At 40.9% G+C, this 21,410-nt stretch overlaps 1 protein-coding gene across 5 annotated transcripts in view; it reads left to right on the forward strand.

The window, feature by feature from the left end:
- The first annotated feature begins 2,737 nt into the window (after window positions 1-2,737).
- scn8ab (sodium channel, voltage gated, type VIII, alpha subunit b) overlaps window positions 2,738-21,410 on the forward strand; it is a 60,979-nt gene continuing 42,306 nt past the window's right edge. The window contains exons 1-7 of one of the 5 annotated variants that reach the window (XM_038697701.1): window positions 2,738-2,874; window positions 5,159-5,221; window positions 6,877-7,214; window positions 16,757-16,875; window positions 17,135-17,224; window positions 17,322-17,450; window positions 18,886-18,977. In XM_038697701.1, coding sequence (XP_038553629.1) covers window positions 6,933-7,214; window positions 16,757-16,875; window positions 17,135-17,224; window positions 17,322-17,450; window positions 18,886-18,977 — 712 coding nt within the window. In that variant the 5' untranslated portion in view covers window positions 2,738-2,874; window positions 5,159-5,221; window positions 6,877-6,932. Of the gene's footprint in view, window positions 2,875-4,561; window positions 5,222-6,876; window positions 7,215-16,756; window positions 16,876-17,134; window positions 17,225-17,321; window positions 17,451-18,513; window positions 18,606-18,885; window positions 18,978-21,410 lie in introns of those variants that run through there. The other 4 variants (XM_038697703.1, XM_038697702.1, XM_038697704.1 and 1 more) reach the window with 4 other exon arrangements.

Genomic DNA, 21,410 nt, shown 5'->3' on the forward strand with positions numbered 1-21,410 from the left:
TGAGAGTATCTTTCTTTTGTACTGATGAGTAATGCGTTAGATTGAATAATCTGCGGGTGTTATTGGATGCATATCTACCTTTTATAAAGCCGGTCTGATCAGGATGGATTATAAACGGTATAATTTGTTCAATTCTATGGGCTAGTGTTTTGCTAATCATTTTTATGTCGACATTTATAAGTGAGATAGGGCGATAGTTAGATGCGAAGGTGTGGTCTTTGTTAGGTTTAGGAATGAGTGATATAAGTGCTGTATTCATGTGGGATGGGAACTTTGCGTTATGTTTTATTTCTGTTATTGTTCTGCTGAATAGTGGGTATACGGTTGACCAAAAATGTTCGTAGAACTCAGCAGGGAAGCCATCTGGACCTGGTGCTTTATTTTTTTGCATGCTTTTCAATGCGGAGTGAAGTTCTTTTTCTGTGATTGGTAATTCTAGTGTGTTTACTTGTTCCATGTTGAGTTTGGGTAGAATAGTGTTATCGAGGAATTGGGTTATGTCTTCTTGGTTTGGGTCCAGATCCGATGAGTATAATTTTATATAGTAATCTTGAAATATCTTGTTTATCTCAACTGGTGAATTGGTTAGCTTCCCTGCCGAGTTTCTGATGGAGGTTATAGCTGTTCTTTCTTTATTTCTTTTAATTTGACTGGCTAAAGTTTAAGTTTAAAGTTTAATTTCAAACACAATATGCGGGAGTACAGAGCTAAAAACAACACCAAAGAGTCACTGTCCTACTACTTATTGAGTGCTCAGTAATGTGTCTTGACCTACTCCTGGATGCTTACTATGGCAGAGGTTTGTGTAGTGCTCTTCTCTTTAATTGAGTTTGATAAGTTTATTTGAGATACATTTCAATCCAATTTCAGCACTTAATTCTTAATAGGCTTAAATTCTGAAGTATGTCCCAGGTTCCCTGTATTGAAATGCACTGAAATGCTGAACTTAAAAGCAGGTGAATGAATGAAAATACTCTCCAACTATTTGATTTCCTGCAGACCTTAAGCTGCAGTTCTTCAAAATTCCACCAGATAGAGACATTGTTGGGTCACATTCAAAACACTTCCCTTATAAAATCCTCCAACGTTGTATTTTGACGAGTGAAAGGCTTTAGACAAAGGGTCACAATGTGTTGCAAGTGATTTCTTTCAGTGGCTGAATTTCAGCAGTGTTTACACATGTTTGTACTCTCAAAAACTGCAAGAGCATTAGTCCTGCTCCACACTACAAAAATTGGTAAAACAAAAACACTCACAAACTGTGCAGTTACACACCAAGACTGCTGAATGACCCATATTTAAGTATTGTCTGTTTGTTTAGGGAAGCGCAGGTTAGAGTGAACAAGGTCTGAAATGTAAGTCATGAAGGTTAACTTGTTCCAGTGTCAGATGCTGCTGTTACTTTCCGAGCACTAAACTGTGCAAGTAGATTTTTCCCTGGCTTTTAATTGAGAACTATTACTCCCATATTACATCCATACGACCACCACTGTGTTAACCCTTAAGAGGACTTCAGTTGGAATCAGAAACTAATCAAATAATTAATTCAAGTGGTTCGAAAGGAAAAGGCTCTGTACAGCACCATTTTGCCAACTGTGAACCATAGAATAACCAGCTTTGTGGATTGATTGTGCAAATTTTTATACATTTTGCCTGCAATATATGTATTACAATATTTGATTGTATATTATCTGCTGTCAGCAGTAGTTTAGTATGTGGTTCTAGTGGCAAGGTTTCTGAGACAGTTATAAAATGATTTGAACATGCATACAGAAGAATTTAAAACTTTGGCCACTGTGTCTATGTGGAACTCAGTTGCAGTAATTTGCCTTTTTCACTGCAGACATTTTGACATGTAGGAAAAGCAAAGGTATAAATATAAATATATATATTTAAATATAAAAACAGTGTTTGCTGTACTCCATTCAGCGGCTTTGGTTTTGTGTATTGCTCCTGCTGGCTCACTGTCACAGGGCTTACCTGGACATGTTATTAGTGACCCCGGCTGTGACAAGTCAAAACATCTGCAGTGAAAAAGGCATATATACTATATATTTAAAACCAAAGAAAGCTGTGTAACAAATCCATCAGATCTTGCCATCAGAGTTAAGGCAAGATAAGTAAACCATAGGTCGAAGAGCTTCATGACAGAATTCTTCATTTAGATTGGTTTACCTTGTGCTTGATGTGTAAGTCCACTTAAATAAGCTCATTTTACTCAAGAATTAACAATGCAACTTGCTTCACTGGTTTATATGAGAAAGAAACAAAACCTTTTGAATTCATTATTTTTGGTCTTGAGCTGCAAGTCAAATCAGTCATTTATGACACAAATTAAGTGTAATGAATTTGGTATCAACCTTTAGTAATAAAGATATTTAAAAACAAAGGTGCTGAATCAGCATTCACACTGATTTGTAAACCTAATGCAAGATTTGGTCAGAGTGGATGTTTGTGTTTTTAAGATGACACAAACTCTCATTACAAGCTCAGAGTTGTCTTTAGGTGTCTAATAACTTCCAGGTGTAATTCTAAAAGTAGGTAATCACCCACCTGAGAGTTATTTTGATAGCAAGATGAAATCAAATATGTTGCCAATCCCAACCAGAATATCAATGACTGTTGTTACGTATATAGTGAACAGTGTTTTTTTTCTGCTTACGATGCTGCGGTCTCTTGTCCATTATTGAAACTACAGGCATTTACCGACACTCCCTAACAATTTGCTGAGAGTCATCAATTATGCAGGGTAGCCGCACGCACTGGGAAGGAAGATAGCAGCAACAATATGGCGACAGCCGCAGTTACTCTCGACTCTTTTCTACATCTGCAGTTCAGTGACAGCTGCCTGGATTTCTGTTAATGCGAGAAAAAGTAAGTAGACAATCTGTTTCCTGCTTTGCCTGGTATGTTGTGTCGTGGGATGGATCGCAGTCCTACTTTGTCGACTGACTGCATCCTAGTGCCGCAGAGCGGTCCCTCTCTCAGCATCTTTTCTTAGCGTCTGAGGAGGGCTCCTTGCCAGTACATGGACAAATATGAAGCCCGTGCGAGGCATCAGTTAGAAGTGGCTGAGATGTGATTTTACAGTGTAAAACACGGATATGTGCTGCGGCGTGGTAGAAAACAGGGAGACAGCTGGTTATTTGGGGTGTTGGCCTGCCGCTGGATGGAATGACATTTCAGTGTGTCAGAATGTGAAACATACGCATATGGGATACAGAAGTGAGATCACGTCAAACTTCTCCGAGCGGCCGCAGGATCTAGCCTGCACGCTCCATGTGCATGGGTAATGCGTCGCTTGCAAAATAATGTTGGGCATTTTTTTCCGCTAGCATTATTTTATAACTATGATAGTTTCATCACCCCCACACTCCACCCCCACCCCCCGCAATCTCTTTGGAGACTATTGCGTGGGGAGGTAGGTGCGTCTTTAGTTTGGCAGTCCTCAATGGGGCCGCGGCACCCATTTTCACGCAGTCGCTTCCAAAAAAACCTAATTTTGCCATCATGTTGTCATTCTATAAACCTGCATCATATGGAGTCTATGTCTCTTAGACATTATCTATACGGGTGTGGTAGCCTATAGCCTTAAGGCCGTTTTAGTTTCTCTCTCTCTCTCTCTCTCTCTCTCTCTCTCTCTTGTTATTGCTGTAAATAATTTCACCTTTTTAAATAAAACTGGGACGTGCTGATGTGCTATAGCCTCCTTTGAGTTGAGGCCAGGGACGAGTTGTCAGGACATGGCTTGGGCATTCAACTGACCTACTGTGAGTTTGTTTGAGCCTATAGCAGCAATAAACCACACTGCAGTATTTTAGGCTCTGGCCCTATAGGACAGCGGCGCGCCTCGGTATTAAACGGTGGATTTTACTGAGGACTACACAGGCTACAAATAACTCCTTAGCAATTAATGGCGCTTATACGGTGAGACATGCAGCCTGAAGAAGGGGAGCGGGTGGTCCTCGTCCCGCACAGGGATAAAGTTGTCCTAGAAATAGGAGTTTTTCTTTATCTGTTTATCTCTGCGGTGGCCTAACCTCCAAAGCTTCGTAATTTCCGCCTTTGTCCGTTAAACTGAATTATCATAACTCATCGACATTTCAGGTCAAGACGTCATAACTTTACCTGAGCCTCAGACATTAAGAAAGAGGCAGCCGTAGAGGATATGAGGGGGTTCTTTGAGGCCCCTTTTAATATTTTGCTGCCAAGTTATTGTCTCTGTGGCCTGATGCTGGATTAGGGCCCGTCGGGCTCACCTATTCTCAGTGATGCTGTGGATTTGGACTGAGATGGGATCTCACATTTAGTGACAGGCAGCATTAAGACATCACTGCAGGAAATGAAGGGTGTGTAAGTTTTTCACCGGCCCATGTGACTCTGATGCAAGTGCCCTGTACACCTCCGCCTCACCAGCACTATCTCGCCACGGTGTCCGGTTAGCTCCGTCAGATGTCAGGTCATCATCAGAGTGCACAGAGCAGAATAGATTTTTTTCTTTTCTTCTCCAGGTGACGGGACGGAAGCCGTGGTGCGTTTGGATGTCTTTCCTCCGCACAGAGGACGCAGTGTATGAGCATTTTCCTAAACGCTACTGCTGCTGAACCGGACAGCGACAAGCCTGCCTTTTTTCCTTTGGGAGGCAAACGAGGCTGCCGGAGTTTTTATTGTTCTCTATCGCCCATCAGCTTTTATTTCCGGACTCACAGACTTGACTCATAGCCTAACGGATTTAACGGAACCGAGAGCTGTTGCGGGCCGCGCGCTTTTGGTGCCGATTGCGTGCGCGGATAACATTCATTGCAATTGATCTCAGTCTCAGTCACTCAGTCTCTTTTTTGTTTAATTAAAATGTATGTATGTTTTATGCAGTGTTTCTCTATGACCTAGTGAGTTAGTGGACATCGACAGCATTAAAGAACATCTGCAAATCTCAGTTTCCGCTGGTCGCTTCTCAGTTTTGCTGCCTGCTGATTGTTCCAGCGTTATGTGGGAAGTGTACCGCTGGCCATGCTATGGCATACTGGTTTGAATCACCTTGACGGTGGATCAATTGATGTAGTATTGGTGGAAGGAGACTTGGAGGTTGTGCTGAGGTTGGGTTACTTGAATCGGACTTCATCCCTCTTCTAGTTGGCTGTGCTTTTTTCTCTCGAAGATACTGGGCCGTTGGATCTCTAGCTGCCTGTGGATGTCTGACTTCTTTCTGATTCATTTCCAGGTCTGTACCCTTCATTGTTTCATTGAATGTTGCACACACTCTCAACATTTTGTGATAGCCTGAACTGTGACTTGACTGTCAAATGTGGTGTAGCCTATCAAACAGCATGGCCATCAGCCAAATGGGGAGAGAAATATATCTAGTGCAGGAGCCCGGAGAGATGCAGTTGATAATGTTATTACAACTTTACTATTTAAACAGTGAGTCACAGCCCCAGAGGTTGAACAATTTCCGACAATGATTTATGGATTATCTTTTGACACACTTCAACTATTTAGAAAGTGTTATTATTTGTAAATGAATAATTAATCGGTTATTCCTGTGTGGAATCATTGTTTCAGTCAAGACAGCAGAATACACACTGGGCCCTGTGTTGTGTGCACTGTTACATATGACAAACATGGGCCATGTAACATTTATAAAGGTTCAAATCTTTCTCAGTCTGAAAAAGGAACAGGTCATTTGAATTATTCTCATGCAATGAAGTCCACCCATAATTTACACACTAAAATAATAATTAATATGCTTAATTTGTAATATAGATGAATGTATATCATAAGTAGATGGCAGAAGTAAACACCAAAAGAAATTCACAGCCTTGATATACAAATATCAAGTTATTGAGCTCTATGTAGTGCTAGACTCTTTGCTAACTTTACTTTTACATCTAGCACAAATATCGGGGTCTGTTTTGCTTGCTAGGCTGTAGATGGTTTGGCTCCTTGTAATTTTGCACTGGGCAGATAGCATATAACAGGCTTGTGTGAGCTTTTGCACTGGGAGCCACTTTCCATCTAATTTTAAATCTATCGCCAATAAGGGCTGTTCCTCACCACACAGACTTCCGAGCCTAAACAGTGAGCTGAAAGCTGCGTAGAGCTGCTGCAGACCTGGATGTCTGTTCTCAGTGTGACCAGCAGTGCTACCAGCACGTTCACGGTATTCCTTGTTAATGTCAACAATATGGAGCTGTAAGGATTGCCATAATTCTAAATGCTGCCTCTTTGTTGTAGGAAATGTCCTGAGAAAGAAATATTGCAAAATACGGTATGTAAGATACTTGTAAAGTAGAGAGTAAGGCAGATGAGTTTCTGGTGGCATAAAGAGGCCATCATTTGTGAGCATAAACACAAGGGCAGAATACCTGTGTTTATGCTTTATGCATGACACGTCTCCTTGCTGTTGGGGTCACACAACGGAGAGCAAAAGGGAATTCAACGCTCTCTATTGTATGTGCTGGGTACTTGAGTTTAGCTTTTGGGGTACAGGATTGGTGCTTTAGTCATTAAGGTTGATGGAGGGAGCAGAAATAATGCCTACTGGCCCATGTTCCAAATGTTTGCACTTTTTCAGTTTCATTTTGCTTTGTTTGCTTTCTCTGGAAGAACTACTGAATTCCATCTGTGAGGGAGGCAAAAGGACCGGCCTAACATAAAAAATATAAATAAATATGCCAACCATTTTAATTGTAAATCTGTGTTGTACAGTCAGTGTTATTAATAACATTACTATAGATTAATTTTAGATTATTTTAAAGGATGAGTTTGTTTTGTCATTCTTCTTTTTGTTGTCTATTTCTCACTTTTCTCTTTATCTCAGTATTATATGCTCACCCTGCCTCACTTTCTCACTCTGTGTCCCTCTCTTCCTCTCAGATTTGGATGTCTTGGATGGAAAACAAATAAAGAGGAAATAGCTGCAGGATGAAAACATGGCCGCACCCCTTCTTGCACCCCCAGGACCTGACAGCTTCAAGTATTTCACCCCGGAGTCGCTCGCTAACATCGAGAAGCGCATCAATGAAGAGAAGAACAAGAAGCCACCCAAGCCCAGATCGGACAGTAGTCACCGCGATACGTCTGACGAGAATGAGCTCAGGCCCAACAGCGACCTGGAGGCTGGGAAGAGCCTGCCCTTCATCTACGGGGATATTCCTGATGGAATGAAGGCCACACCACTGGAGGATTTGGACCCATACTATCTGAACAAGAAAGTGAGTTGTCACACAGGCCAAATGCACCACCCAGTTTTCCCCCAACTTATCAGACAAATACTCAACTGAAGAAGCATTTGCTTCAAGTTTATAGGTAGTGAGAACTTTGAAAGTTAATATGAAATTCACTGTCATAATAGATTTAGGTTTCATATTATATCAGTTAAAATGGAAGTTCTTGTATTCATCAAAGAGATAGGGATTTAATAAAAACAAAGATGACCTTGAGATGATCTTGATTTAAGATCTTTACGGGTACCTTTTAGTCACTGCTACAGGGTCTTAGAGACAGGCACTGCATTATTAGGGTGCACAAGAGATCACACAAGGCCTGTGTGAGTTTTTTAGTACACCTGTACAATCAAAGCACAACGGAGACAGAGGGACGTGGTCATTCTGCTCCTACAACATTGCAGGGTTGCTGTGCAATGCAGTTCTCAGGCAGTGGTGATTCTCATAAAGGTTTCTGCAAAGTCGATTAATTGTTTGTGTTAATGCATGTTAAAGATGATGTAACAGCTGGCAGGGATGACAAATTCGCCTTTATGTTTATATGCCATCAGTGTTATAGCTACTAGTGACAAAACACACATACAGATGACACGTGGTCTGTCCAACAAATTGTCTATAGCGTGTGTAGCATTTATTTGAATCAGTACAGTAATAATTTAGCTGTGCCGTATTTTCCGTACGGGGCGGTTACTCTGTCACTTATCATCTAACTGGCTCAGCTGCAGTTTAGAACCGGCCCAGTTAATTTTGCAGTGGTTTAAGTTGTGTGCTAAGCTGGACCTGATTGCTCTGTCACACAATAAAAACAGGTTCAGCTGAACCTCCTCATTTTTATCAGCGTTGCTGCGCTGTTACTAGTGTCATTGTGATCTGTATTGTGTTATGCAGTGTTTCAATCATTGTTGACATTTCCAGATTTTTCTACAAGTAATTAATATGAGTGAATGTGAGTAGCCTACACTGCGAGGGATGTTGTGTGCACAATTATTGAGATTTGCACCCTTGACTGCGCCCTGTCATGCAACATTGATATCAAATTTAGTTCCATGATTGAATCGAATTAAGTGAGAAACAATAATTTTTTTTCCTTCCTGAAAACCTGAAAACAGTATCAATAGTCTGACAAATATAGAGTACTAGCTTACATTAAAACTGTGGTGGACCATACATTTATGATTATTTGCTCACGTGACTGACCACATCACAGGCACTAGACTATGTCTAGGTGGAGTTCAGGTGATTTCTACAGGACACAGCAATTGGTTTCCAATTAAACCACAGCTTCTGAGGATTCAATGATGGGATTTATGGTGATCATGTGAATTTGACCCAAACAACAGAAGTTAAAACCTGCCCTAAACTTTAAACCACAGCTAAAATAATTGCAGAGCAACAGCCCCTATGTATACATGTGACATGTTGACACATTTCTAGCAACATGGGGATCTGCATGTATTATTTCTCCCCACTTTTTGTAATACACTGCAGCCACATGTTAATTCGAGTACAGATAATTAGCTCTGAACCACATCTTCTATTTTTTTTCCACAGGACTTATTTGAGTTTGGTGTTTCACAGTAGTTTTGGGAGATTTAAAACAGATCCAAAATCACATCTAAAAATGTTAGTACGTACATATTAGCATTGAAGGTCATATCAGTGTTAATATTGTTTAACATCATATTGGGATTTTTCACCTCAGACGTGCCACACCAGTGCATAATCATGGCATCTATTGAAAGTCAACTTCTGATGATGTGATGCAAATGTAGATGACACAAACCCCAATCTGCTATTTCCTCTCCAAATTATGTATTTTTTGTTAATTAGAGACCAGAATTCAAGGCATTTTAGGCTTCCTTCCCACACCACTCAAACTCTAGCGTGGCTGTGCCCTTAATGTAGCTCTGTGCTAGCGAAAGAGGAATGAGGCGTGAAGGCAGAAGATGGCAGGAGAGGACAGATAGTGGAGAGAAAAGGGCTGGAGTATGCTGTAGTACCTTCAGCTGTGTAGGCGTGTGAAGTAGCCGGTCTACTGTGTGGTGGCAGTGATAATATGTAAGAGAATCCGCGGCATGTACAGCAGCAAGAAGCCCAGTCAGCAGGACAAGCAATCTCAGCCAGCATTCCTCCCTCATAGGGCGGATGAAACTATCAAGTGTATGTGCCTTTTGTGATCTATTGATCCACAGCCCTAGTTCAGCGGTGGCTACAGGAAGGGTTGCATTCTTGTTTTTTTATTATCCATCCCCATTTTGCTTATAGCCCAATGCATATGTCTTTACCTGTCCGTACTCTGATCTGTGGCGTCTCACTTGACTGAAGTGAAGGTGGCTGAATGAAAGTTGTTTATCATTGCCTCCGCTCACACGCCTCCCCAGCCATATGTTTGTGTGTGTGCAATAGTGTGTGCACACAAGAGACTACGTTGAGAAAATGATATCTAACAGTACACGCTGCAGCACAGGTTGGCAACTTAGGCCCAATGTACAAAATCGTAGATGCTCATCCAGATGAGTGAACACAGTACAGTCACACAAAGTTGTCCAGCACTTTAAGTACAGTATGTTACTGTGCAAACGTTGTCTTTGAGCATAAAGCTTCACAGCACTGATTCTTATAGTTTGCATAAGAAACAATGCAATGAACAAAAATAAGGAATTAAAACTGTTCAAATGTTCAGCTCGCAGACATTCTGAGTGTGCTTCTCTTCCTCATTTACGGTATGATGTTTTCTTAAACTCTTTGGCCTCTGTGATGAATAAGTTCATGCACATATTATCCCCATGGAGCTAAGAGTAGAAGTTAAGAACCAGTGTTGGTTTATGAATTAAATGATGTTTAAAGCCTCAATAATTATCGGCAAGAGTTGTGAAATATGATAACAACTGCATTATCGGTATGACAGGGTTAGGCTCCAAAACAAGAGGTAGTTCATCTACAAACTGAATGTTATTTTCAAATGGGTTTTGGTCAGAACTGTGTGCCAGTTGTCACACTCTTATAGATTAGTGAATACTCCAGCTTGTACATAATCCAATGGATTAATTGTTTGATAATGGATAACTGCTGCAGTTATGCTGAAGGATTTCGTGCCAATATGCCTACATAACGTGTGTTTTGGTCCTTATCAGTCCATTATATATCCAAATATAAAAATGTGCTGCATTTGCATTTGACGGTTTACCTGATCAGAATTTTGTTAATTTTTAAGAAATAAATTCATAACATGGGAAGGTAGTTGCAGTATATCAACAGATTGGAATCACAGCCACGGTCCTTTATTTTCTGCCTTTCGAGCAGCTCCACTGGTGCAGCTGTGGCTACGGTGCCTTGCTTAAGGGCATGATTTAGGAAATTTCAAAAGGGACAGAAGGAGTACTCAGCTTTTAGACTGCTAGCTAAAAATCTTATCTAATTAATAAGCTACTGCTATACCCCATATGTATCCAACGAAGGTTAAAATCAAGGGCAACTGGATTTGGTTGAAGATACTGGAAGACGTTTCGTCCCTCATCCCACTGAGGTTAAATAGCTGAGTTTCCCTGCCAGTCAGTCAGAACTGAAGAAGTCCTTTGGATGAGGGACGAAACGTCTTCCAGTATCTTCAACCAAGTCCAGTTGCCCTTGATTTTAACCTTCGTTGGATAACTATGACCTGGATGACTGAGAATCTTCATAGACATCTTGCTTATACCCCATATGTGTTTCTGTATGTATCAGTACAGGTTTGAACTTCTCTTCATTCTGCTTAGTCAAAATTTGCCAACTACAATTATATCCATACCAGTGTTGTGTCAGCAGGTTCAATGAGCCACAGGCCACGACCTCATCTTCCCTCTCCATCTTTATTATCATTCATATCAATCTTTTTCCTAATCCACTAATGTATTTGTCCTTTATCACACCTGAGGAAGTGCCTCTAAGTAAATGGTTAGCATCCATTCCTCCTCTGCTGTTCCTGTCCTCAACCCTCCAGGCTGCTCGTCTCCCCTGCTCGACCGACAGTCATCCTATCGCTCCCCATTGCGCTGTCTGTCAATGAATGTGTGTGTGTGCGTGTGTTACCATCAGCTGCAGGAAACTTGATCACAGCACTCATGCATCAAAGAGAGGAAGAGGGGGAAGTGGTGAGGAAGAGAAATGCAGCGTTGCAGTTCCTGTTTTCCCCTGTGATGGGGAGAGGACTGCTGGAGCTTTTCATATGTCTGATGGGATTAGGCAATGTTAAAGCTGCTGTGGTCATTCAGGAAAAGCAGGACGGGATGGATGAAGGGCATGCTAGTGTTTTAGCTTGCACTTGTACCACGTGTACAAATCTGTGCTCGCGTGCAGAGGGGGGATTTCGATATACAGGGGAATACAGTTAAGATGATTCAGCTTGATTTGGCGGCTGTACAGTTTGGACAGACAGTAGTTTGAACAGCTTTCAGGTTTTGTTGACGCGGAAGCTTCATGCTTGCGGTGACCGTCTTATAACACGAGTGTGCAGAAGACCAGTCATTTCTGTTCAGTCTCCTGCAGGCCAGAAGCTTCTAGTGAGCGCGCAAGGGCAGCTCACGGCTAAAGCAGCAGTAGCTTCTGAATCTCAGCATGTAGCACCGTACACACCATTACATTATGTTCCTATTCCACCATCTCTGTCTCTGTGTGTGTCTTTGTCCATCACTCTCCTTTTCCCTCTCCCTTCCTCCACCTCTCCAGCGTTCTTTTTTTTTCAGGGTGTAGTAAATTAGAGCGAGGGCCAGGCTTTAGTGCTCTGTCTGAGTCCTCAGTCTCTGATGACACAGCATCTTCCTGTTCTGGGCTGAGTGAGGAAGGGAAGGGGTGGGGGTGGTGGAGAGCGGCGGTGGGGTTGAGTGTGCTTCCAATGCTAGCCAGGTTGGTATAAAGAAGGAGGGTGGGGAAAGGAGTGGAACGTGGGGTTTAGCAGCACAGCACACGGGTATTAGTTTGCAGTCATACATATTTAGGTGAGACATTACTGGTTGAGTCCTCACTGCAGCGAGCTCAAACAGAAGTACATGAGTTATGGTTGAGCCTATAATGCTAACATATGTTAAATTAAAGGTCCTCTTGAGATCTGGGCTGTTTTTTCCCAAAGCATCAAAGTTTCACAGTAGTGCTGGCGTACTGTGGACATTTTTGCTTCTCTATAAATTGAATCAAGATGCCCTCATACATATACATAACAGAATCCTTAAATCCAGCTAATGGTGCAGGTGAGTCATGTTTTCTGTTTCAAGTTCTGTGAATACAGATGTTTTTTTAAATCGTTAAAATGTGTAACATATGATTTGTAATATTGTACTGTTTGAAGGTCATTTAGGGCTCCAACAATTATTTTTGTAATCAATTTATTCTGTGATTAGGCTGTTTAATATTAAAATTGTGATTAATACCCATCACAGTAGATGGTGTTTTAAGTTTACTGTTAAGTTCAATCAACAGTCCAAAGCCCTAAAGTATTCGATTTGCAATGATATAAAACATGCAAATCCACAAATGAGAAGCTGGAAATGGCAAATGATTAGCCTTTTTTCTTCATAAATGTCTTAAACCGTTGATCGATTATCAAAATTGTTGACGATTACACATTGCCTAATCGATTAACTGCTTTTACTAATAATTTATTACCATCTTCTAAAAGGTCTGCAGTCCAAATCTGCAGTCGGTTTTTGAAGTAATTGACCTGTCTGTGTCAGGCCAGGGTCCTGGGATGATTAACAGAGGCACACCCCCTCCCCATGATTTAGTCTCTATTGTTTCTCTACTTAGATCTCACTCAGCTCTCTCTCTCTTTAACGTTCTCTGACCCCCCCATCCTCCACATCTCATTCTTAGTTTCTCTTTCTGCTGCATGCCTACCCAGTCCTCCTCCTCCCTCCGTCTACCCATCCATCTCAGGTTTGGCTCTCTCCCCTCTGCAGCTCTCAGGCTTTCTGTTCTGCATCACTCCCTCTCCACCCCCTCATCTCTCTCTCTCTCTTCAGCTCTCTTTGCTGCTGCTGTCCCATACCCCTGCAAGCCCCTCTCCATATCCCTGCTCTACTATTCCTCCACCTCACCCATACACACACACACACACACACACACACACACACACACACACACACTGCCCTTGCAGCTGCATTCTGCCTCCTGATTCTTGCATAAGTGCCTTTTTCTTTAATGCTCATTGGAGAATTAGTAACATTTCACCAGCTTTGCAGTGAATAAGGCTTCCTTACAGTGAATCTTGCTCTGCTGAGTTGTGTATTTTTGCATGTGTTTATGCCCAACTGTGTATGTATTTAACTGTTTCATTATGAAGGCCGATCAATGTGATATGTGTGTGTGGCCCCTTGTGTACTTCGTGTGAAGGACTTCAGCATCCATAGTGTTTCATATACAGTGTTTTGTGATCCATGGAGCCTGTCCACTACCATAGTCACTTTATGTTTATCCATGTAAATAGATGCAACTCATCCTCAGTTCCCTAAGCTTAGTAGTGCACTACACGGTATGATATGTTGAGCCCAATTTAATTGTGTTGTGTGACGATGAATTCATTGTCTGTCAACCTACTATACAGAGTTTGTCTGGGAAATGAATTAAACTGGGTAAATTAATTTAAACAATCAAGAATATATCAACTGACAGTACGGTGGATGCTGTCTGGGACATTGTGCTGGTGTGGGTGTTTTCAGTGGTTGGACTAAATATCCGCTCAGATCGGAAAACTGCACCATGTGTGCCAAGATCAGAGCCTATGATGCTTGCACAGAGTGAGTGGTTTTCTATAATAATAACAATAATTACAATAATAATAGGAACAGCGCAGTTAAGGTGTAGCTTACATTGATGACATGCTGGAGGTTTGAGTTCATAAAATAATAAGCGCCTAATGCCCACAGAAATTAATTTATCTAGTTCACTGTACCTTCTGCGCCTTCTACAATTCCTCCCATGCAGTGGTATGCTTTGAAAACTGCCTTCTTATCAAGAGTGAATTCCGGTTAACAGACTGCTCACATGATTCATCTCTGACCACAAAGTTTTGCGCATATTTTTAAATTAAAATAAGTAAGACTAAAGTCTGTTGCCAGGAGATCTGAGCGCCCTTTATGTTTCTACTTGGTTTGGGCATTCGTGAGCTATAGCCATTTTTATGAACATAAGAATGGTTTAGTCTTTGCTCTGTGCCCGGCATTTCTAGTCTCATCTACTTTATGTCTTCTAGTAAACCCTTTGTGTCACACAGAATTATTCTGTTTAGTCATGTACATTTTTGGCACAATTATTTTAGTTGTGTTAATTGAGTTTATGATTTAAATTGTGCTATAACAATATGTGGCAGTGAAGCTTTCATTGAGGTAAAAACATACATTTAGTATTTTATAGGCTTCAGAGATTGATCAGTTATCGATTAATGTGGCACAATCAATTAAGGAGATTGCCTGGCATTTGCATCCCTTGATGTTATTGTGCCAGGTTGCCAACTTTGCGTCAACAGCAGATTTTTCTGTCTCTAAATCGACAAGGTTCATTGAGTAACTGAAGCCTCTTTACAGTTGAATTGTGAATGTTAATGAAAATGTCTAAGTTTCTGTAGGCTGTAGAGAGTGACCTACATTGAAACGCAGACAGGACTAAGCACATGGGTTTTCTATAAGATAGTGTCCTCAAAGCTGATGTTTTCAAAGACCTCTACAAGCCCACACGATTTATCCAAGGCGATATGCTTCACATTGATTAACATATGAAACTTAGTAATGCATGCTGGGCATCTCTAAACTGCTAATGAGATATTGCTCTCAGCAAAACACGTGAGTTGACCTCTGGGAGAAAGAGTTACACTTTGAACAGGACTCTAGATCCTGTGTTTCCCTGTTTGTATAGTGTTAATGAGGCACAGAAAATTTGTTTCTCCATGTGACAGGAAAAAGTATTGAGAGGATATTTTAAGTAGTGCAGATGCTCTATAGGCAAAAAGGAACATGAGTGGGGAAGGGAGGGAGAGAGAGAGAGGAGTCTTCTGATACAGAGAATACATTTTGTCTTTCCCCAGACTGCGGACGCTATTTTTAATATAATTAGATTTCAGGACACCACTTGTCTCAGGACACTTCTGGTCGCCTCCCCTTCTTCTTTCTAGTGTTTCCCATGGTGTGAACCACAAACTAGTGGTGTGTTGTATGTTTTTAGTTGCTGGTGCCATATGGGTTATCATTTGTGAGAGCAGTGATTATTACACCTGAACATAAAACAGGACAAGTAATAAAGAGCTGGCTTTATGACCTTGTATGCCTACACTGGTGCACAGTATTTAATTGAATTTAATTATTAGTAAACTGAAGTGTAGTTTGGCTAATTTGAGAATTGTTTATCACTTAATGTTGAATGTGAAGAAAATGTCACATCTTAAAGTGATATAAGTTCAGACATAAACTGGTGTCTTCATTGTTCTTCGGTACTGGTTACATACAGGACATGATGTGTTTTCTGTAAATACTGGCAGGCAACAGTGGCGTCATAGATACTCATGATATAGGATGTGGTGAAGAAGAAAAAACACCTCACATGATTCTCCTCACATGCATTTATAAATTGTCAGTGAACCATCTCTAAACTGTAATGCCTATGGGTATAAAAACAAACCGGAAGCATTGGTAACACACTAGTTGTTGTGAATGTAAAGTATCCATTTGTCTGTAAATAAAGCTCATACTTCTCACTCTGACACCCCACATTGTCTTTGTCATGGGCACAAACGTCCACTAACCACACACAGTGCTGCCTCACCCCAGTGCCCAGCCCCACTTGGTCCAGTGCTGTTTATGGGTATAGGGGAGTGGTTGTTGAGAGCCTGGAGTCAGCAGATCTGCCCCTGATCGATGACAGCATTTGCGGTTCTCTTCCAGTAAGAGCTTTAAACTTGGGGCGAAGAGAGTCATTTGGCCACGGAGAGGGGAGAGCCTCCCATGCACCTGTCTGAAGCCTCTACTATGAAAAGCTTGCCAGGACAGAGGCTCCGTCTGATGCAACCAGGACAGAGGTGATAACTGTGCTCCTAGTTCTCGGCTGGCTGGCCACAGAGGGAGTGATGTCAATGGAGTAAAACACAGCCCTGTGTCCTTGCTACCACTGACTATGTGCCCTTTTCTGTACCATTTATCTTTTTACTATACCGTTTTCATCCTGTGTGCTTTGCATAGGGCAAGACATTACAACTTCAAGTACTTTGCTCACTTGGCGTCCCGCTTCTAGTAGGGCATAGTGAGCACCCTCATCAAAATGCCACGTTCAAATGGATTTCAGTGTCACCTGTATTGGGAGAATCAGCCCGGTAGTAAGAGTGGAAAACCAATGCAGTGGTGTCCCATGACTCCGTCTCACATCAGCTAATCAGTCAAGCTACAGTCATCGCTTTTTAATAAAAATAAGAATGTTTTACAGACTACGTATTGAATAGTATTTCCCTTGTAATCAGCTCTGAAAATGTAACTAACTGTCTTGTTTTCTCTTTCTCTGTCTCTCTCTTTCCACAGACATTTATAGTCCTAAACAAAGGAAAAACAATCTTCCGCTTCAGTGCCACGCCCTCCTTGTACATCTTAAGCCCTTTTAATTTACTTAGGCGAATAGCTATTAAGATTTTGATACATTCATATCCTTTCAAGTGATTCCTTTTCTCTGTTTTACAGTGAATAAAACCACATGTTTCAGTATTTTAGACATGTTTTCATTTTCTGCTTATGTCACAAGTGGTCAGTAAAATGTAGGTGAAGCTAATGCACTATAAGCTCTGTCTTCTCCCTACTCTGCCCTCTTCCTAAAGATTTACTTTATCAGTCGTTGTTGTATTAAAATGTACAGGGTGTTATGGGTAGCACTGTTCAAACTTTCCTTAACTTCTGTCTTCTCACGTTATTCAGCATGATCATCATGTGTACGATTTTGACCAACTGTATATTCATGACATTTAGTGACCCCCCAGAGTGGTCCAAACAAGTAGAGTAAGTACACATACATACTACTTCTCACTTACAATATCCTTATTTAATGTTTCTGTCACAGTTTTTGATATTGTCTCCTTTTTTTTAATTCTTCAAGGTACACCTTCACAGGTATCTATACGTTTGAGTCACTCACAAAAATTGTTGCCCGAGGCTTCGCTATAGATGGGTTCACCTTCCTCAGAGACCCGTGGAACTGGCTGGATTTCATGGTCATCTCAATGGCGTAAGTATTTTAACTTTAATAATTATTAATAAAAACATCAAAGAATTTAAATAATTTAAAGCCACATATACCCACTATGAAAAAAGGAAAAAAAGCACTGCAATCAAAGCAAGAAACCAAAAGGGGATTTCAACATGACTAATAAAAATATGAATAGAGGAAAGTTTATTATTTATAAGCAGTACTAGCTACAAGATAAGCAGGTAAAAATCCCAAATTGTGACAGTGTTTTCTCACTGCAGTGACAGTCTGGCGACTCAAACACAGGTGTAACTAATCACAGTAATAATGCTGGCTCACTGCTGTGGCTTCAGTGGAACAGAGCAACCAGTAGCCTTATTCATGACACCTGTGCTTTAACTTTTATGACAGGTCAAATGTTTTCTGTCATTTTAATTTGGTCACAACCAAAAAATGCTAAACATTTTGTGTCATAATGCACGTCCATCAAGCTTTTGTCTTTGTTTTAATCTTTTAGATTAGTTTAGTCAGCTGGAGCGTTTATTAAAATGAACAACATAGTGATTATTTTATGTTAGATGATGATAGTACTCCCCAACCGAAAAGCTGTTGTGGGCAACTTTATAGAAATGAGGAAGAATATGTAGGAACAAAATTCCCCTAAGAACCTGAAAAACAAGTTTTAGTCAACACATTTAGCCATTACAGCAACAAACACATTGCGATGTGGCAACTTTATACATAAGCTTTACTTTACGGTGGAGAACACCACTGTCTGTTATTACTGATAAACATACTGATAGATGTAGATTAGCCACCATAGCTGCTAAACTGCAGTTACCCAAAACTCACTCTTTGTTTAGGTCTTACTAAACATGTCACATTCCTCATGCAAACTGATTTCAAGCCCAGCATTTTGTTTCACGTCATCTCCTCCGTCGATATGGATTTGTTTCCCTCCCCATTGCCTACAGCACCTTCAATCCACATCAGTCCATCGCAGCACTTTGATAACGTTTATTAAAATATCATGTAACAATCTATTCTTTCTTTCCTCTGTTTGGGACGGCTGCTGAGTAACTGTATCTGATCCACCTTGCAGGTATATAACAGAGTTTGTAAACCTAGGCAATGTGTCAGCTCTGCGTACGTTCAGGGTTCTGAGGGCTTTGAAAACAATTTCAGTTATCCCAGGTAAGACAGTCCAGGTGTTTGTGTTTTGCGGGTGGGCGAGTCACGGGGTTGATGTTAGGTGTGGTTTTGTTTCAGTCCCTCTCCTCTCCTCTTCCTCCTTCGTTCTCTTCCCACTGGTCGGACAGGCGTCCTTTCTCTCACCGTGGTGTCCCCTCCTGGTCTTCGATGGTGGTGCTGGTGTCGTGCTCTTGCGCGTACATGCGTGCGTGCGTGTGTGTTGTTATCGTGTGTGTTGTGTGTCATGGGGTTCTGTTCTGTGTGTCATCCTACCTTGTTACAGATATATAACAGAGTTTGTGGACCTTGGGAATGTCTCGGCGCTGAGAACGTTCAGGGTTCTCCGAGCATTGAAAACTATTTCTGTCATTCCAGGTGAGACTCCCATTTAAACACTAAGGCTGAGCTTACCTTATCTATTACCTGTCTTTATTTTTATTACATTGATATTTGTTTCTTTAAAAAAAGAGGATGTTTTAGAATTTCAACATTTCTTTTTTTGGTTTTACTTTTGTTTTTATGACAATCAAAAATGGTAGCAATACATTTTTGATAGGCTTAGCAGTCTACTGGCAGTCTTGTGGGCTCACGTCTCCCATGTTGACAGTTGGGCTTATGCAGCACATCAGGGTATGCAACAGCTATCTGTCTGTCGAGTTCTACCCCAAGTGGAACATCAATTCATGCCCAATACAATGTGATAACATAGGGAAGAGTTCAGATGTTATTTCCAAGGAGTTGACACAAACTAATTAGGGGGAAAACGTGATCATGAGTAGTTTTAAATCTTTCACCTCTTTGCACATTTGATTTGTGTTCAGTTTTGTTTCATACATAGAGCCAAATTCTCACAATCTGTGACACTGCCTACTCGTTTCTAAACACTATTTCATTCCCTAAGACTGCCAAGCCTTATTTGACAACACATCAACGCTGCATGAAGCTTTGAGAGACACATGCTTTTACAGGTTTGGCTTCAAGGGGCTTTTCTTTTGGATTTTGTTATCTTTTAGTTAAGAGTTATTTGATTCAGACTTCAGATTTCTTTGTTCTTTTTCTTTTTTTTTTGAAGATCTTTGTCCATCCTGGGAGTGAAAGGGAAACATAAATATAAGTAAATATCATAAATAAGATTTCTTTTTCTAGGGAAAACACAGTAACACAAGTTTATATATTTGCTTCAACTTGGCATCCACGCAAATTGCTTGTAAAACAATTATGCAGACACAGTGAAGTTATTTATACACGCATGCAGATATATATATATATATAGAAACATGTGCACACACAACACACTCAGTACAGTACAATAAGCTCAGCCTCCAGCATATAGCGCTCAGTTGTGCTCCGGGCTAAACCAGCCTGTGGGCTTGCCCCAGCTCTGCAAGAGTGGGAGAAAGAGGTGCCTGGGATGGGAACGGTTCTTCAGTTAAGGCAAGGTCACCATCACATATTACAGACAGGTGATGCTGACACAGAGTCGATTCCTTCAGCCTTGGCGTTTAAATGTCCTGCATGCCACCTCTCATTGCCCCCCCCCCCCCCCCCCCCCCCCCCCAGCCACCAACTCTTCCTCGCCTGTCCTTTCTTTCTCCTCTTCACTTCCTGCTTCCTTGACTGAGCCTGGTTCTGTGCGCTCTTTGCTGTTTGTGGTGCTGCTGTGTCAAGTTGATTTGTTGGATGCAGTATAATTATTAACTGCAGTTAGTCAGGAATGTTCCCATAGATGGACACAAGGAGTGAATGGAAATAGTAATCCCATGATACAATTTCTCTTCTCCAGATGGATCTTAAATCCAGCTGTGTTGCTGTTTGTTCTTCCTCAGTGGAAAATGCTTCAGACAACTATGCTTTTTATAACACAGTTCTAAAGAACTGTTTACTTACATTGGGGTAGTAAAAATGTGCAAATGGAAATGTGTCTTTCTGATGGAAACATCCCATGCATCTGCAGTGTTTCTTGTTTTATGAAAAACACTGAATGTGACCTCTCTATCTGTGGTTCAACCTAAATGCGCTGTGGATTCAGTGTGCTGTTATTACATACTAGACAGTCATGTCTTTGATTTTATTGAATGTTTCTAGAAATGTCTCTTTTTAATAACCACACAGCTAGAAATCTGCACTAAATACATCAACCCAACCAAACATTTGAGAGACAGCAGAAGTACCAACATTGTATGTCCATATGCTCGAGTGATAACAAGCTGCCAATCAGAGTGTTGACAACATTTTCTAGTGAATTTTAGTGCAAAATCAAGGGACAATAATTCTCCAGATATAGGCTACTTTTTATAATAGAGTTTTAATGGAATGAGGATTTTTATAAAATACAGTGCTCATATGTTGGGAGGTAGGACATACAGTGTTTTGTCTAAAGCCTTTTAAAACTTCCAAACCTAATAATTTTTCTGCCATGTTAAATAGTCATGACAAATATGTGACAATCAAGTTAAACATTGGAGGAAAATCATCCTTAGGGATTATTTATTAAGAATGTGACAAAATGTCAAAAACTCAGCTAATCTGCTTCATTAAGACTGTGTGGGTGTGGTATGATCAGCTTTGATGAGCAAACTCCCCAAACAACTGTCTTTAGACTCAGAGACAATTGTTTATAAATCCTGATAGGCACAGGGAAGTATATGACATCACGTTTTCAGAGCCACGCCCAATTTAAACCAGGGAGAGGAGCACAGAGAAAAACATAAAAACAGATATCTCTCAAGTGTCATAAGTGGCTGTTTGGGGGGAAATGGTTTTAAGGGTCTTTAAAATGCAGTATCTACTCTTAAATGGCCACTTCAG

Source organism: Micropterus salmoides, unplaced genomic scaffold (genome assembly GCF_014851395.1).
Source record: "Micropterus salmoides isolate LMB-PRFRI ecotype aquatic unplaced genomic scaffold, ASM1485139v1 Ms_hic_scaffold_4, whole genome shotgun sequence".
In the NCBI taxonomy this organism is placed as follows: Eukaryota; Metazoa; Chordata; class Actinopteri; order Centrarchiformes; family Centrarchidae; genus Micropterus; species Micropterus salmoides.